Genomic DNA, 19746 nt, shown 5'->3' on the forward strand with positions numbered 1-19746 from the left:
AATTGGCAGCAAAAATGTAAGGTTTTTTTAATGCATAAAAGGATACATGTTGAGATAGGAAGTTCTAATACCTTAAGAGAAGAGCTTGAATATTACAAAATAAAAAATACAAACTCTTTTGGCTCCTTCCTGTCTGGGTCTTTCTTGGCTTTGCTATCTTCTAGCTCTATTCAGGTTTTTGGAGTTTTTTAAAGCATACAACAGATACTTTCAGCATTATCGGAGCACGCAGTGGAAGCTTGGATGAAACACAGCGGACTTCTAAACAATGAACACCCGCAACTTGGAAGAAATAAAGTTGGGTTTTATGCGTTCTAATATTGCAATGCAAACCCATGATGTAATGACAGTAATTCAGAATAATTGATTCATTGAATGCTCATTTCAGTAGATTTAATCAAACAAAACACAAAGATATTGGACATGGCCTCAAGACTGTAACCTCTTCACATTCTGTTGAAATAGTCAATTACTAGCCTTATCTCACACATTGCTGTTTTGAATCTCTAATATGTGGATAACAGTTGAACTGCATGATGTAACATTTATGCCATCTGCTGGAAAGAAGACTTATCGCTCTGTTGGCGTTGTTTAGACAACAAACACAGAGTGAAGCTCTCATTTGATAAACAATCTTTGAGTACAGACACCGTCCTGCAGAGAGCACACAACCCAACAGCACGTTGTTGGTCTAGCATCACTTTACAAAATGTTGTCAAGGGGTCGAAGAAAAATGAACATTTGTGATTATTAGTGAATCGGTTGCAGGTGGGTGAAAACAGGCTAGGAGAGTAACGTATTACATGTAACGGCATCAGGATACAAAATAGACAAATGTATTCCCTTACCAACACACTTGGTCTTTTTAAACGATTACGCCATTTAAATCTTTTGTCACAAACTATGCAGATCTATTTTTCCTCTCCTGTGTGGATTCTCATGTGTATCTTTAAACTTTTACCCTGTGAAAAAGCTTTCTTACAGACTGTACAGCTGAATGGTTTCTCTCCTGTGTGGACTCTCATGTGTTTCTTTAAAGTTCCTTTCCGTGAAAAATGTGTCTTACAGACTGAGCAGCTGTATGGTTTCTCTCCTGTGTGGATTCTCATGTGTTCCTTTAAACTTCCAGTATGTGAAAAAGCTTTATTACAGAATGAGCAGCTGTGTGGTTTCTCTCCTGTGTGGACTTTCATGTGTTGCTTTAAATTTGCACTATGTGAAAAAGTTTTATTACAGACTGAGCAGCTCTGTGGCATCTCTCCTGTGTGGACTTTCATGTGTTGCTTTAAACTTACACCATGTGAAAAAGCTTTCTTACAGACTGTACAGCTGAGTGGTTTCTCTCCTGTGTGGACTCTCATGTGTGAATTTAAATGTGCACTGCGTGAAAAAGCTTTCTTACAGACTGTACAGGTGAATGGTTTCTCTCCTGTGTGGACTCTCATGTGTATCTTTAAATGTCCACGATGTGAAAAAGCTTTCTTACAGACTGAGCAGCTGAATGATTTCTTTTCAGCACTACGTTCTGGATCACTGACAGATTCATGTCTATTTTTCAATGAGTTTGAGCCTGAGGCAGGTTCTCTGGTCTCCTTCCAATCAGCACTGCCTTCAGTGTGGTCCTCAGTCTTTGGTTGTGAACTGTTCTCTGGATCTGAGTTCCTGGCTGGTTCTGGTCCTCGACAGTCATCTCCATCAGCTTCTGTTTCCATGTGTTCAGTTTCTCTTTGATGAGGCTGTGAGGACTGAGGTTTCTCTTCATCATCTTCACTCTTCACAGGGTCAGGAGTGAAAGTGGACTCGGTGATATCAGCCTCCTCCAGCTCCTGAAGCTGCTCTCCCTCCTGTTCCTGCTTAATGTGTGGGGGGGACTCTGGGTCCTCCTGGTCCAGACTGGTGCTCCACTCCTGCTTGTCAGGGAGAGGCTCTTCTTTAACCACCACCAGCTGCTGGACGTCTGCAGGAAACAGGAAACACAGTCAGAACAAACTGTTAAGTGTTAGCATTTAAAAATCTCATCACCATTACAATGGGGGACATTTTGCAGCCCTAATTAATGCCTTTGTTTTTATATTTTCACATTATCTTTCTTAGTCCCACCTATTGTGTATTTGTGTTGGCTCAAGTCACCTCATGTAGCCCAGCCCCTTTCCACTTCCAGTTAAAAATGTAAAAGGTTTTTTTTTTCTGGCGTAGCACTAGCCGCAATGTAAACAATGAATTGTATTTGGGATCGTTCACAGATACACTACGCCTACAGTAAAGAATGAAAATACTCTGTTACAAATTAAAATACTGCATTCAAACCTTCTTTAAGTAAAAGTATGCAAGTATTAACAGAACATTTTACGGCACCTTCCTATGGGCACCTTAGGGCGACTGTGGCTGTGAGGGAGTGTGGTCGTCTTTCAACCAGAAGGTTGTGGGTTCCATCCCAGCCCATGCAGTCAACATGTCGATGTATCCTTGGGCAAGATACTCAACCCTGAGTTGCTCCCGATGGCATGGCCAACGGTGAATGTGTGTGAATGTTAGGTACTAGAGTAAGGTACACTGCTCTGTATGAATGGGTGTGAAGGGCTGAATGACATGTAGTATGTAAAACGCTTTGAGGGGTCTTAAAGACTGGATAAAGCGCTATATAAGTACAGTCCATTTACCATTTACCTATATAACAGTAATGATGGTGCAGTAAAATGTTCCCTGTCAGTGTTTAATTTATTTTGTATGTTGCATTTTACTGCTGTACATGTTCAAAGTTGCGCTTGTATAAATGATTATAGATGAGGGAACCTGCTAAATGTTAAAGATTTTTTTATTTATATATACAATACCTTTCAAAAGTCTGGACACCTTCTCATTCAATGTTTTTTGTTTATTTTAATTTGTTTTTACTTTGTAGATTAACACTGAAGACATCAAAACTATGAAAGAACACATATGGAATTATCTAGTTAACAAAAAAGTGTTAAAAAAATCAAGAATATGATTTTTATTTTTAGATTCTTCAAAGCAGCCCCTTTTGCCTTGATGACAGCTTTGCACACTCTTGGCTTCTCTCAGTCAGCTTCATGAGGTCGTCACCTGGAATGGTTTTCTATTAACAGGTGCGCCTTGTCAAGAGTCAATGTGTGGAATGACTTGCCTTCTGAATGTGTTTGAGACCACCAGTTGTGTTGTGCAGAGGTAGAGTTAGTGCACAGTGGAAAGCCCTATTTGACTTCAACGTCCAATTGCTGCAAAGATCCACTACTGAGGATGAACAACAAGAAGAAGAGAATTGTTTGGGCCAAGAAACACAAGGATTGGACATTAGACAGTGGAAATCTGTACTTTGGTCTGATGGGTCCAAATGAGAGATTTTTGGTTCCAACCTCCGTGTCTTTGTGAGATGCAGAAAAGGGGAGCGGAATGTTTCTGCATGAGTGGTTCCCACCGTGAAGCATGGAGGAGGGGGTGAGATGGTGGTGGGGGGGGGGGGGGGGGGGGCTTTGCTGGTGTCACTGATGGTGATTTATTCAGAATTCAAGTCACCCTTAACCAGCATGGCTACCACAGCATTCTGCAGTAGCCAGCAAAATATAAATCATATTCTGGATTTGTTAACTAGATAATTCTAGTTAAAGGTGGGGTAGGTAAGTCTGAGAAACCGGCTCGAGATACACTTTTTGTTATATTCCATGAAATGCTCTGAACATCTTAACAAATTCTAGTGCCCTCGAGCTGGTTTCTCCAAAATTACCTACCCCACCTTTAACGTGTTATTTTATAGTTTTGATGTCTTCAGTATAAATCTAGAAAGTAGAACCAATTTAAATAAATAAAAAACTTCCAAAGAGAAGATGTGTCCAAACTTTTGACTGCGTCTAAAACTAGTGTATATCTCTCACAAAATATATATATATACACACACAGAATATATTATAAATACATGTTGGCAATAATTGATTGATGAGATTTTACATTAATTGATATTAATGTTTTAATTACTTAATGACCTTTGTACTAGTTCCCCTATTCTTTATCAAGTAACATTTTAGATGTGTTTAATTTATTATTGAAAATATTTATTAGGGATGCTCCAATCGCCAATTTTAGGGCCGATCGCCGGAATCAGTATCGGCCGATACCGATCCGATCGAGTGGGCGGGGCCTATGGGGATCTTCCATTTAAAGTGATGTTTAAAACTCAGTTAATGGGTCTCATTCACTGGCGCTTCCACAAACAACAACCAACATAATTATTACATTCAAATGAAGTACATTATTCAAGTTTACATTAACTTTGCATAATAACACGGGAGAAATGAGCGGAAGCGCTCTCCCCCTCTCTCTCTCTCTCTCCCTCTCCCTCTCTCCTGACAGCCGGTCAGTATCTCATGCAGCTCACTGATCCACTAATAAGTGACCCGACAGTGAAGAATAAACATATTTATAACTAGTTTAGCTTGTTCCAGAGGTAGATCAAATAGCTAAGTGTATTAGGTCTAACTCTTAGTGTGTGTTTCACTCCGCTCACCGGTCCGTCACAGCGGGTGGAGCTGCAGGATTTCTGCTTCACACACGTTGCATAATCTTAGAAATCAAAATCAATGTTTTATGGCATCATTTAGTTTAAACATACCGTCAGCTTAAATGCTGTTTTATTCTGAAAAATCAGAAGTTCTCTCACAATCTTAATGCCAAGCTTTTATTCTGAAAATCCTTCATCTCCGGTTAGCATTTAGCATGTGGCTAACATTCCTTTTCTTAGAGTTGTGAATGTAAAGTTAAAATGTACACGGAGTATTGCACACCAAAGCCTACTGACTTTAACACTACATCTATAGACATCGAGATATTACTATCGCTGAATATTAAATGAAGGTACAGTTATTTGAATAACTTTTGTTTACAAACGTGAGTTGGTATGACAACATCCGGAACTACCGTAAATGATAACTGCCGTAAAGTATTTCCAGTATTATTAAAGTAATGAATTACAGCCGTTAAAATGCAATAAATAAAAAGTTATGAAAGAGATAAGGAGGAGAAAAGGCGTGTGGATGTAAGCAATGAATGTAAAATGTCGAAATCCTCTGTTTTACGCCAGTGGCGGCTGGTGGAAAATGTTTTTGGTGGGGCTGTTGATACAGTGAGTAAAACATTTTTTTGGGGGAGAAATGACCCCTTAAATTGGGACTTCTAGTGATGTAACGGCCCCATAAAATCGTGGTTCTAGGGCCAGGAACAACCAGGCGGAGTCGGGCTGAGTATGCTAAACTAACTGCGGTCAAGCCAGCCTCCACTCGGGAAAACCTAGTCAAGCCAGGCCTCACGTGATATTTCGGTGCGCGAATATCCTATGCATTACGGTAGAGTAAAAAAAAAAATCATCCCTCTGTGTTTAGATGAGAATAAAACAAAAACTGTCCAGTATCATAGATCCATCTCACTCCAGGGTGATAGCAGGACACCCCATCTAGTCACTCAGAAAAAATCAGGACATTCTGATGTACAGTTTCAAAATAAAAGACCTTTGAAGTCTCATATATGAGCTATCATCCCTGTCCCCAAAGGTCTTTTATTTTGAAACTGTACATCAGAATGTCCTGATTTTTTCTGAGTGACTACATGGCATGGGGTGTCCTGCTATCACCCTGGAGTGTAATTTCTGACTGCCGCAAGCTGAAGCTTGGTTACTAGCTGGGTGTTCTCCAATAAGGGGCCGGGGGAAACAATGTTAGTGATTACTGGTTCCATGTTGATTTAATTTAATACAAATTGTTGGGGGGAACTGAAAGGCTATTACCGTACTGGTTACTTTGCAGCCCGGACATTTCCCCCAAAACACATTTAGACGCTATCGCAACACAGAAGTACCTTTCAAATCCCATCATTTTTAAGACCTTCTAAATCATATTTAAGACCTTTCTTATTTTTTTTGGTCATAGTTAAGACCTTTTTAAGGCCTTACATTCAGATTCTCAAATTTAAGACTTTTTAAGACCCCGCGTCAACCCTGAGGAGACTAAATACGAACATTATATGCAGACACAGACGTGGTTCAGAAACACAGAAATATTAGAAAACAGACCATTAAGGCAAAACATCTAGTTTGATGGATGCTGTCAAAACTCAACTACAATAATATGTGTGTGCGTGTGCGTGTGTATTTAGCACGGGCACATAGTATCTGTCCACGGCTGTTTGAAGAGCAAGCATGGGAAACAAAAGACAGTGTTTACCTCTTTGCATCCAGCTAGTCACACACACAGTTACAATCACACTCCCTGTAATTGACATAATGAATAGATAGTTTAGCTTCTCACCATCATTTGCTGTGGCCCACTGATGTTAACGATCGTAACTGAAAGGCTTTCTGTCAAACGTAAACATTCAGCCACGTGACTCGCAAACTCTCGCGAGAGTTTTACACAAGACGGATCCTTTCTAGCCATAACCCTGCACCGGGCGCTGACATTGGCGCCCGGTGATCATCAGATTTGACGACGCTGATTGGCTGAAATTATGTTTCGGAGCCATAGCTTACAGATAGCAACAGTCAGCTGCTAGTAGCTGCTGCTGCACTGGTTGAGGGCTCCTCTCTTAGCGCCCAGACGAGAGAGGGTAATGATACACGGGCAAGACCAGGCAGGAAACTTATATGTGACTTATCAGTAACTTTAGACATCGCAGTGTTTCCCCTACATACAACATACATTACTGGCATAGGCGAAACAGGCGGTCGCCTAGGGCGCCAGATCTGGGGGGCGCTGCGCTGGTAGCTCTGGGAGGGAAAAACATTTTTGACCGTTGGTGCTCATCCAAATGTTCGGCCTTGATGTAACAACATTCATAATTAAGTAAATGTAACACCCTTTTCACCCCGGTTACACTTTTAATTTGGCTTGTACGGTGGGCGCTGTAAGTGATGAAAGTGGGGGATGTTGGCTTATCGGGCGCCCGCAGCTCACAGCCAAAGTGGTAGCGTGGTAGCGAGAGAGCGAGCAAGGGAGAGGGCGCACCGGTACCGTCGCTGATGTTATTAGAATCTGGTGCTAGCTGCGCTAACGGAGATAAGAAGTAGATGTTTCTACAACCAGGGTGGAGGAGAGCTCTCCTGTCAGACTGAGAGGCTCAGTGAGGTTAAGGACTCTCTGAGTGTTTAGATAGTTAATTTTAGTCCAAGTTATCTCAGTGGGTTTCAAACGTTTTGACCACAAATTATGTAAACACATATTTCCAAGGCACTCCTTTATAATTATTAGGATAAATAAAAACAGGTTTGAAATCATTCCAATGTATACTATAGGACAGTAAACCAAAAATATTGTTTAAAGTTGGAGAGATACAAAAATGTGCATAAATAAATAAATGTTAACAAGGTAAAATAAGATATGAATGAACAACAAAAATAAAATAAGCTACATTTATTTTGTATTGGCTATGCTAGTTATTGGTTATGTTCACATACTTATTTGATTATTAAAATGTAAACCGATCTTTTTCATAAGAACGTTTTATAGTTGTGCCCCCTAGATCAGGTCTCTAGTAATTGTGTGCTCAAAGTGCACCAGATTGAAGCATTTTACATACCTCCGGACCCCCCTAAAGGATGTGACGTCCACCCCCCAATTCAAACATGTTCATACAATACTGAATACATTTGAAGCCATTTTTACATCTATTACCTAAGTCAATAAGTTTCTGCAGTGTATTTGTCTTTTGTAGAAATTTTTCATTTATTCTTTACACATAAGATATCGCCTAAAATCTCACCTAGGGCAGCAAATTGTCTAGAACCGGCCCTGGTAATAGGCCTCAAGAGCCTTTCTTGTGCAGACACATAGAAACAAATTGGCAGGGCGCACTTCACACGCACTAAAAAATTCCACGCGCTCCGCGCTCACATTATGCTCCATCCTAGGGGAAACACTGCATCGTAACACCATTTTAAACAAGATTTTATTGTAGATTATACATTTTACCGATACCAATTATATAATATTTACCTTGTTCATTAAAATGTAAAAAAAAATATATATATATTTTTTAATATATATTTTTTAATTTTAATTTTTTTAATGTGGGAAGAGGTGGGGCGGTGGCCCTAGCGCCCCATGGGCCGGCCGCCACTGTTTGACGCGATGTCGGACATTGAAGACTAACCTCTTAAGCCTCAAGCCTGTTTTTTCAGGTTTCAGGCTCGAAAATGACATGCCAGAACACCACTTAAGGCCAAAGGTCTAGAATAGAGGAAATGAGGAGCTAAGATGAGGCTTGACTTTTTTACTTATTTAGGCAGACATACAGATATTTGTCAGTGTGTGGCAAAATACAAGCAATATAAGATAACGCATATATAAATAATATACACAATAATGCCAAACCCTATAGAAATAATAATCTAGACAAGCTATAATACAACATGTCTCCCTTCTCTTATAATCATAAACACATTAACATATAATGTCAAACACTCTTTACCAGGCAACACAGAGATTCAAAGTTAAGTTACCGCTAATGAATAACGTTCCACTTCCGGTTGGCGGAAAGCGGCAGCAGATGCTCTTATTGTGAAACGCTACAGACATGCTACTTCCGGTAGCCGAGTAGCAGAGCAATAATGAACTGTAAACACATAATATCTCACCTTTAACGGCACATAAACATTTATCCACATAAACTACATCCTATTACATTAATAATATATCTGTGCCACTCAACACTGTGTATTTACACACCTAACTTTGAGACAGGAGTGCCAACTCACTTAAGTGACTTAATGAGCAGCCATAATAATCATGCACGCAGCATCTACCGATCACATGAGCATGGAGACTCTGCATTAAGCCACATCGGCACAGAAGTCATCACAATAATAATGAAGTGTAGAACAACATAACAGGCAGCACTGTGGACAAACACTCACGTTCATTTAGGCACACAATATGAAGCTTTAGACGGCATAACTTTCCTGCAACTACTGACGCACATTACCCTTTGATGTGTGACGTCACCCAAAACACGTGGGTTAGCCCCTCCCCACTATCTAACGGTGCCCACCTCAACACTGAAAGATACAAACTCGCGACGTTATCAACAAAGACGTACATCAAAACATGTGGCGCTTGGTAGCCCACAACGCTAACATGGCTTACCTTCGTCTTTGTCTAGTCTAAACTGGTCTTCAATGGCATTAAAACGAAAACAACGATGCTGTAGTTAATCCATAGGTTAATATCCAATGTGACTGTGTCCCTTTTGAAATGTTCTGATAATCCATAAGCAATAAAACAGATTTTCCGTTGCTTGATATCAGAGCAGGGATATTTCTCCCCTCTGCTGCAAGCTCTCATGCGCAGAGACGCCACCTTTTTTTGTGTGTGTGCAGGACGATTTCCCTTGGATTCTATTGGCTCTAACGGTCAGAAAGAGATGTCACATGTCAAAATCAAAAGGGAGGCCAGAGATATGGAAAATCAACCCAAATGGCCCCAGAAGAGGTTTTTTTTGCTAAATCTGTCTGAAAAGGTCAAATATCACTTGTTTTACATCAATCTTGATACAGGGTACTTATATGTTGTACTTTGGATTCCTAAAGCTTTTAGTCTACTAACCCATCATCCAAAGTTTTCACTATAAGTACGAAATATTTTTTGGACGGACACTATAATTTACAGTTTTTTTACCATGTTCAATCTGAATTTTCTTTAAAATAAAAAACATCTATATTGATACTGACTCTTCTACATCCAACTCACAGGTTTATCATTACTTTGAGAAAAAAGATTATTAATTTAACCCTTTTAGAAGGGAAGATATGGCCATTTGTTCTGGGAATGTCATTTTCGAGCCGGAAATCTGAAAAACAGGCTTGGGACCTAACAGGCTAACCCCTAGATTCCACCGGGTCCGTTTGCGGCGCGTTACGGCTGCGCTGCGTTACGGCTGCGCCGCGGTGCTCACGGCGATCGTGGCCACTCTAGTCAATGGGTGATATTCTACCACACGCGGCGCGTAACGGCTCAGAAGCGTCCCAGAAGCGGCTCGGCGCAGGGCTCCTCTAAAATTAGGATGAATCCTACTTTTGTCGCGGCGCAGCCGTAACGTAGGCAGGGAGTGGAACGGTCAGAGCATCCGGGCCAGGCCCATCCCCCACATATACTAATTTTGCAGATCCCCCCTCCTTCATCACAACACCTTCACTACGACACGCACGGAGCTTTTCATTCTGGAGGTGGAAAAACACACAATTTTATATGATGTAACCAATGCTTTTTACAAGGACAACATCAGAAAGGACAAGGCCTGGTTTTTAATCGCTGGAGTATATAGCATATGCATATATATATATATATATATATATATATATATATATATATATATATATACATACACACACAAAATAATTTTGCAGACCCTATCCCTCCATAGTGTTTCAAGTAGGAGGAGAAATGCCAGCGTTCTCCTCAGGTTTACAGGCACTGCGTACATTATACATATATAGAATAATTATGATGATGAATGCATTTTTTTACCACTAGAATACAGCACATCTTTGATTCATGTCGTCTATAACTGGAATATTATAATTATTATTAGCTTTGTCTGTACAAAGTAGTCTGTCCAGGAAATATGCCCAAATCTGCGAGCCGGCAGGCAAGAGGCTCCGCTTCTGAAATGCTTCTGAAACGCGTCCGGTAGGGTATGACGCCGGAGGAGGCCGGACCAAAAACGTGGCACAGCCGTAACGCGCAGAAGACGGACCTGGTGGAATCTAGGGGTAAGGCGGGGGGGCCCCCCCTTCTTCAGCACGAGAGAGGATATAAGGCGGCGGGTGAGCACAGCTCTGCCCTTCCTTCTTCGCAGCTGCCACCACCGAGACAACACCGGCATTTGTCTCTTCTTTACCTTCTGCTTGTTCTATTACCACGTTACTTAATTAAAGTACCCATTTGAACCTTCTCAGAGACTCCATTTGTCTCTTTATTTTAAGTTTCTCTCCTGGGAGCGAGAGGAGCATCACAGTTTTCTTCAATACCGCTATTTTATTGTCCTTTTCGGACACCTTAAAATACTGCCAGACTGGTGAAGCTATTTTGGCGAGCTTGTTTTGCCGCGCACAGAGAAAAGTGTCATGTATTTTACGTCATCATTTTACGTCATGCGATCGGCATTTTTAGAGCGTCCAATCGATCGGTAGAGAGTGAGTATCGGCCGATATCGATCGGTGGCCGATCGATCGGAGCATCCCTAATATTTATTCATTCATTTCTTTATGAATTATTCTCCCGCAATTTGAATTAATCCAAAGTATTTGTTTTTATTTGCTTTTACACATTTAAAAAGAAAGGTGAATAAAGAAGCACATTAAAACTAAAGTATCAATGTATGTCACATTTAACCAACTAGTGCCCACATGCATGGGTCATATTTAAATCAGCACATTAAATGGCATATTATTCAATGTATGTATTTTTATAAATATATTTATTTTGGTAGGTTTGCTCTTCCGCAATACATTTTAATTATTATAATAAAGTACATGTGTCTAATAATACTTACCAGGGTTCCCACGGGGTCTTAAAAAGTCTTAAATTCAGATTATCAAATGTAAGACTTTTCAAGGCCTTAAAAAGGTCTTAAATATGACCAAAAAAATAAGAAAGATCTTAAATATGATTTAGAAGGTCTTAAAAATGATCGGATATGAAAGGTACTTCTGTGTTGCGATCGCGTCTAAAATGTGTTTTGGGGAAAATGTCCGGGCTGCAAAGTAACCAGTACGGTAAGAGCCTTTCAGTTCCCCCCAACAATTTGTGTTGAAATAAATCAACATGGAACCAGTAATCACTAACTTTGTTTCCCCCGGCCCCTTATCGGAGAACACCCAGCTAGTAACCTAGCAACCAAGCTTCAGCTAGCGGCAGTCAAAAACTCATGTCTCTTCGAATCTACTTACAAATAAATATGGGGAAGTGTAAGTTCAACCGTATTTGGTTGGAAAACATCGAATTTAGTGCTTGGTTGAAACCAGTGGAGGGGAACGTGTTTGAAGCCTGCTGCACCTTTTGAAAAAGAAATAAGCGTTTGTTTTGCTAATGTAGCGTTAGCTACTGCAGCAGCTCCCACAACAACACCGGGGGACCTCCGGGCGACGTTTGGGTCTACGTCAACCCTAAAAGCGGAGGTGCTGTAGACGCTAAATACCGTAGCTAATCACCAATCATACAACAGCAACGATGAAAGATTGTAGCCAAGGCAGCAGAGCCACACACACACACACAATAATTGATATCACGATTATTAAATATGATTATTCATTGACTTTGAAAACATCTATTTATTGAACTTTAAAACAAATAATAATTTGAACAGTATCTTTTTAACTGTTGATTACCCTGAACGTATAATTCAACTGAAAAACCAATACAAAAATAAATGATATTTAAATAAATATCAAAAATAATAAATACCAATAAACAAGATCCATAATATTTTAGAGCGCACTTCCACAAGCTACTAAACATATATAAATATCATAAATAAATATAAATTAGACTCAAATTAATTAGAGCAAATATGTGGTAGTGCACTGTCACAACCTAACAAAGCTAAATAATAGTTTTTTTCGATTATGTTGTTTTTGTAATTGTGGCAGGCCAAAATCGTAATTGCGATTAAAATACGATTAATTGCACAGCCCTAACACACACACAAGCACATAGAGACACACACACACACACACACACTTTTTGGCTAACACAGTTCTGTACTGTTATGCTGTTATGTTCAGTCCTTGTTCTTATGTTGAACATGAATACATTTACTTTGTAAGTAATTGTGGGACGTATTTCTTCTTTCATAGCAATTTTCCTTTATACTTTCTTGCCGTCAAATAGGTCTTAAATTCTACTCAAAGTGGTCTCAAAAAGGTCTTAAAAAGTCTTAAATTTGAGTTGGCGAAACCTGCAGGAACCCTGACTTACATACTTTTACTTAAATAAGATATGAATGCAGTACTTTAACTTGTGATGGAGTATTTTCAGTGTGCTGTTTGTGCTTTTACTTAAGGATGTACTACCTGCAGCAGGTGCTGCTAAAGGGTCTAAAGTGTTATTAATGTGATAATAAAGTGCTACTGAAGAGTGTAAAGTGTTAATTAAGGGTAAAGGGAACAGACCTGCTCTGTGGATCCGAAGCTGAGGCTGTAAAACAGCGTCCAGTAGTTTCTGGAGTCTCTTGTTCTCCTCTTTGGAAAGAAACAGCTCCTCCTCGAGCTCTGCTATTGTTTGTTCAAACAGAGCAAATAGCTCTTCATCAGCAGCAGTGAGTTGCTGCTTCTTCAACGACAGCAGCTTTTTGACTTTACTCATGTCTCCTAGATCACCTTTCCCTATTAAACACACCGTTTCTCTCTCCATCAAACTCTCAATCTGACTAGTGTTGCTAACGTGTTTCCAGCTAGCATGCTAAGCTAGCTCCTATAGTCCGAGGTAAACGCTCCAGAAAAAAGAGCACAGAGTTCATTCAGAGGTTTATCCAGGAACAGATGATGGATCAGTAGTGCTGGAGCTCACACACACTTTCTCAGGAATACACAGAGAGAGAGAACCGTAGCGACGAGACGCCACATGGATCCAGGTTCTTCGGTTATGGCTAGAAAGGATCCGTCTTATGTAAATATGACGTCACGTTCTCGTTGTAACTCTCGTTGTAACTCTCGTTGGAGCGGCTCGGAAACACATCTACAGCAGTGACATGCAACATACACATTAATGCAGCAGCAATATTAATAGAGAAACATCAGACATAATAGTGAAACACTGAAAGGGAACATTGTATTGCACCAGGAGCTATCTTGGGACTTTTACTGTGACAACGTTGACTTGCCTGTGAATAAAAAATAAACCATAGTGTTGGTGATCTAGAGTTGTCATTCTTCTTTGAACAGCAAGACCGCTAACACCCTATTTCAACAATCACACTCCCTGTCATTGACATCATTAATAGATAGTTTAGCTTCTCACCATCATTTGCTGTGGCCCACTGATGTTAGTTAACTATCGTAACTAAAAGGCTGCCTGCCAAACGTAAACATTCAGCCACGTGACTTGCAAACTCTCGCGAGTTTTACACACGATGGATGTAGGCTTGTTTGAGACAAGCGAGACCTGCGCAGACCTGCGCAATTTCGATCAACGTCTTGCTCGTACGTTGCATGATGGTTAGTCATTTTGTCCGACTTGCTCTGGAGGCTCGCTCACATGAGACGTTGAAATCTCGCGGGACAAAGACGCCCGCAGCCTTAAGAGTATATTAAAAAAAATATTAAATAAAAAAATTTTTTTTTTTTAAAATATATATTTCAAAAATATATATATTTTATATTTTTAATTTTTAATGAACAAGGTAAATATCATACAATAGGTATCAGTAAAATGTATAATCTACAATAAAATCTTGTTTAAAATTGTTTTACGATGTCTAAAGTTACTGATAAGTCACATGTTTCCTGCCTGGCCTTGCCCTTGGCATTAGTTTATCATTACGGGGCGCTGCCCCCGAGCCAAACAGCAGCAACCAGCACGTTGCAAAAGTCTCAATAGTAAACTGTGCCGCCGAAACATAATTTCAGCCAATCAGCGCCGTCAAATATTTTGGTCACAATAATGCTGTCGCCATAAATCCACAATGTTGTCTTTTCCGGATGTTCCGTCAACAGTGCATGGTAGATATATTTTGCATTTATTAATAGCCCTCACTTCTTTCCAAAAATCCATAACATTGTTTCTTAGTAGCTTCTTAGCCATGGAATCGGCCCTCATGGCTTGCTCATTTTTACAGATGAAGCGAATAGCTTACTTGTATCTTGCATTAGTAAGCTTCTTGTACTCAAATACAGACCCTTGTTTGGGTCTGCCTGCCATAGCCCATGATTTAGTGGCTTCACAGGCTTCAGCATGACACTCAGCCACATACCTATTCCAGCCAGGCCTGATGTTATGTGTCTTATAGTTACTTTTGTAGTAAGGCTTACTGCCTTCATACAGAGCACTTACTATATCATTTTACATGGAGCGGATATCACCCCTATGCTTTGCATCCTTACAATTAACATCACTACACATAATTGCTTCTCTAGGTAGATGAATATTAGTTAAGGATGTATCCGTCTGAGCATAATAGGATGTAATGTCTTCCTTTGTGAGGGTTGACCAGTCTAGTTTTTCTGTTTGAGCACTACTTACATTTCTGGTTAGCCCAGGTAGATCAGTCGTTTCTGTCGCATACAGAATGCTCATTCCCTCAAGTGAAGCATGCACATCAGCTGTACTAATACAATGATCAAGCCATGACGTAGTATGCCAGGCCTCGCTAATGTAGGTATAACTATCTGCAGGCAAAAGCACCTTGCTTGACAATATAAAATTGTTATCGTGACAGAACTGAGCCATATGCTTGGCAAATAATGAGTTCCTGTCTGAGATATCTGCATTCATATCCCCAATGATATACACACAAGAAGTATTGCTTGGAATAAAGGAATTAATGAAAGCAAGCCTATTTAGATATTCATCCTCATTCTGATGACATTCATTGGGTGTATACACATTTAGAATAATACAATTTCCTTGTCATTGTGAGTAAACTTTATTGCAATGCACCAGTCGGCACAAAGCCTAACCACATTTATTGATGAATCAAGGTTCTTATTCCACAGGATAGCCACACCCCCTGATATCCTTCCTCTGACTATTCCCATGCCAAAGTCAGTAGTAGACTCCCCAGCCCCATGGAAATTATCATTGAAAGAGTTCAGTTTTTCCAAGTCTTGCTTCGCTAAAAATGTCTCTTGCATACATATTATGTCACAGTTCTCCAGAAGGTGGTCAACTACCCATATACGAAGGCCACGACAGTTGTACGACAAGACCCGAATAGTCATTTAGCGAGACAAGTGAGTGCCCATAGCACCAGCAGGCACACTCATTCCCCCCGCAGTAGGTGCAGTGTTTGAGCCGATAGCTCTGCGCGGAATATCACCGGACAAATGCCCTTTCTGGCCAGATCTCCGGATTGTACATTTCACTGACCTCATTGCATTCAGCAGATACTTTAAATGAACCGTATCTACCGTGTAGTTTTTTTTGGCAACAGGCAACCTCACGGTCAAGTTTTTCTTTAAGATACACAGACAAAGTTTCAGCATCTAGGTCTGGTGAGAACTTGGAAGCAAAAACACTCACCAGCTTAGTCTTGATCACTTTGATGTTGCCCGAAACTCCGGTGCCAACAATAGGCACGTTACCAGATTTATTTTTCCGCTCGGGAGCAACAGTGTGCAATCTTGGTTTATCAGCAGCCTTCTCTGAGGCATGACGTCGGCCTTTTTTCACAACATGACTCCACTTTGGAGAGCCTGGCAAACACGTTGATCAACTGGGACTATCCATTGTTGTAGCGCTCTCCACGTTCAGAGCAGAGGCCCCCGCCGCAGCCCTCACTCCGAAGCCCAAGTTTGAGGCTCCTGTCTGTGCTGCCCCCAGTGCTGTGCCGTCTAGGCGGGCCCCGTCCACCGCCGCCGCATCTGAGCCATCAAGGCCCCGTGTCAGGTCAGTGGAGCGCTCTTGTGCACACACGCGGTGATCAATCTCCACTGTGATAGCACGAACATCTTCAAGGTGAGGTCGCCATGGGGGTCCGTCCTCTAATGCCGATTGGTGGTGTGGATGTTATCCTGGGTAACGGCCTGGCTGGCAGCCGGGTGTGGGCTGAGGGTCCACCGCCTACCATGCAGTCATCTTCACCCACTGTGACTGTTAACGCAGAGGAGAATGTTAAGTGCTCTCCTGGAGTGTTTGTGGCTTGCTCTGTGACCCGGGCTGTGAGCCATGCACAGCAGGAGTCTGAGCAGGGGGAAGAGGTCAGTGAGATCGATTCTGTGGTTATTCCTGACTTGTTGTTGTCTGTATCCCGCAGTGAGTTGGTGATAGAGCAGAAAGCGGATGTCTCCCTCAGTTCGTTCTTTGAGGCGGTTCTCTCCACCGAGGATGGTAATGGCGGGAGGATACCTGCCTGATGAGCTACATCTGGGGAAAAGAATATAGGAGGAGCCCAGCCGGATACGTCTCTCTCACTCCTCTGGGCACTCCCTCTGCGCCGGCTTCAGGGACCTATTGCTGGTGTACATTCAGTTGTTTGTGGCTGAGAATAAACTGTTGTACTCTTACCTCTCGTCTCGCCTCCCTGCTTTATGTTTCAGCCCTGGAGCCGGGTTGTAACAGTAATCTATTGAAGATTTTGAATGAACAGGTACTTCTTTACCTTTCTGTATGGGCCCGAGTGTATGTCTGCCGGCATTGTTCAAGCTCCTTTGAAAACTGCAACCGCTCTCCTGGTGTGGCGAATATCACGTCGGGGATTCACCAACTATTAGGATCTCAGTGTGTGGAGTTTAAAGCAATCAAGTCACAGGAGAAAGGAAATACAGTTTAAAGACGGCCGGCAAAAATCACCGACTGTGTGAACGTGAACATTAATAGAATATCACCTCCCATCTTCAGAGCAATCTGACTATTATAACATTAGCGCTAAGAAAGCTTACTTAAATATCTGCCACAACATAAGTAACCGGATCAGAGTAACATTAAGTACAGTCCGCGGCATATCACATCATAATGTATCATATATCTCCTTATCTGAGTCAGCTGAACCGTATCATGCTCAACATGTTTCATTGCATGCTCAGGATGGAGGCACAAATATAATGCCATACACATGAGGGGGTTCAAGGGAATGAGCATGCTGATAAGTTAGCAAAAGAGGCGTTAGGAAAGGAAATAGCAAGACCAGTTTCACTTGGAAAAGGAGAAGGAAAAGCAATAATTAAGAAGAAGGGTATGGAAATATGACAGACAAGGTGGGAGGAGATACCACAAGTTACAGAAATCAGTCACGATGTTTATAATGGGAAAAAGCAAAGTTGAAGAGTGCAGGGGGTGTGGAGTGAAAGAAAAATGTGGAACACATCATATTACACTGTAACATGTACAAAACAGAGTGGGAACAACTAAGAGACTGGGTCAGAGAGGCAGGAAGGGAGTGGAGCCTGATGGGGACACTGGGAACAGAAGGTGAGGGGGTAAGAGAGGCAGGAAGGGAGTGGAGCCTGATGGGGACACTGGGAACAGAAGGTGAGGGGGTAAGAGCTACCAGGAAGGGAGTGGAGCCTGATGGGGACACTGGGAACAGAAGGTGAGGGGGTAAGAGAGGCAGGAAGGGAGTGGAGCCTGATGGGGACACTGGGGGGCGCCGTAAGGGGCTGAAAAGTTAGGACGATTCTAAGGGCCCGTGACTGACAGGGGCCCCAAACATTTTTAGAACATTAAGAAAAAATGAAAAGAAAGGAGAGAAAGTCAAGAGAGAGGGACTAAAGGGCGATAGTATGTCACCCATTTTTTCAAAAGAAGAGGTGGGTGTGGTCCATGAGTGGTGGAAATTAGTCTGTTAGCTAAGCGTAGTCCATTGTAAATACTAATTGTAATGTTTTGCTGACATTAAGTACTGTTAATATCTTCACAGAAAATGCTGAGGTTTTTCATTTCCCTCCTCTTTTAGCTGACATTTAATAAATGCAGGTACATTTTTAGCAGCTATTCATATAAATCATTTGTCCCTCCCCCTGGTGCCAGGACCAACAGATCCATCTTTAGGCTCCGCAGCCCTGTCCCCCCATAAGGCTTTGCAGTCTTGCCATGCAGTCCATTGAAAGCCAGTTGGCTAGAAAGTTGGACTTCAAGGACTTGATCAGTGACTTTGCCTGTAAGAAGGCTAAGCGCTGGGCTCTTGGTGAGTAAGGCTGAGCCAGGGCTCGTAATAACTGTCAAAGAGCAACTTCCAGGTTAAAGACACCTGTGAATAAATGTGTAGGAAAATGATGAATACACTAGATTTTCCCAAAAATATAGAGAAATATACACTACAGTGACATCTGGCGTCGTTTTTGTAAGAAATGTTCACTTCCGCATAAAAAAGCCTCGGCACGTGACCTCCCGCGTGTGACGTAACATGGGGGAAACAAGGGGGAGAGCGGCCGGTGTAACGTATTAATAAACATGGATCCCAATGCTAGTTTTGACACAGAAGAAGTTGAACATGAATATTTGAATGCATATGACGGACCACAACCTTATAATTATGAGCCTGCTAGGCGTCCAAGAGACCAGGAGCAGCCAAGGATTAGAAGAAATAACGGCCATCGGAGAGAAATTGAGCTGTGGTGTGAGGAGAACCAGTGGAGAACTGGGCAGCTATCTTGGTGAGTGACCGGCGTTAGCTACAGAATGTTAGCTAACGTCAAATCACAACATTGTGAAGTTAGCTATCATATATCAGGCTATAACTAAAGTAGCATTGATAATATAGTAACGTTACTGGCAGGACTGTTGATACTGATCCATAACAGAAACTAATGCGCAAGTATCAGCCGTATCTCGCGTTACCTAATGCAACTCCACACTACGGTGCTGTGTACCGGAGGAGAGACGCGAGATACGGCTGATACTTGACGATCTGGCGGAGAAAGGTTGTCGAGCCTCCGTTGATATGTCGTTGTAAATGGCTTGATGGAAAGCAGGTGTGTAGTCGGGGAGTGTGCACAGCTGATTGCAGCAGGTGAGTGGAGGTTGAGCCGGGAGCCAGGAGTGACAGCCACCACGCACACACAAACAACACAGACAGGGGGAAACAAACAAACAC

At 41.6% G+C, this 19746-nt stretch overlaps 1 protein-coding gene across 1 annotated transcript; it reads right to left on the minus strand.

The window, feature by feature from the left end:
* Window positions 1-378: 378 nt before the first annotated feature.
* On the minus strand, window positions 379-13873 carry LOC307047491 (uncharacterized protein). The gene is made up of 2 exons (XM_079694502.1): window positions 13169-13873; window positions 379-1957 (listed from the first exon to the last, which is right to left on the minus strand). Exons 1-2 carry the CDS (start codon window positions 13407-13409, stop codon window positions 912-914), a joined length of 1287 nt encoding a protein of 428 aa, XP_079550628.1. The 5' UTR covers window positions 13410-13873; the 3' UTR covers window positions 379-911.
* Between the last annotated feature and the right edge of the window lie 5873 nt (window positions 13874-19746).

This window comes from Notothenia rossii, assembly GCF_949606895.1.
Source record: "Notothenia rossii genome assembly, chromosome: 7".
In the NCBI taxonomy this organism is placed as follows: domain Eukaryota; kingdom Metazoa; phylum Chordata; class Actinopteri; order Perciformes; family Nototheniidae; genus Notothenia; species Notothenia rossii.

Coding starts and splice junctions, on each gene's coding strand:
- LOC307047491 (XM_079694502.1), bottom strand. CDS start 13,409: ATGGAGAGAGAAACGGTGTGTTTAATAGGGAAAGGTGATCTAGGAGAC. Junction 1,958..13,168: donor GCTTCGGATCCACAGAGCAG/GTCTGTTCCCTT, acceptor TGTTTCCTGCAG/ACGTCCAGCAGCTGGTGGTG.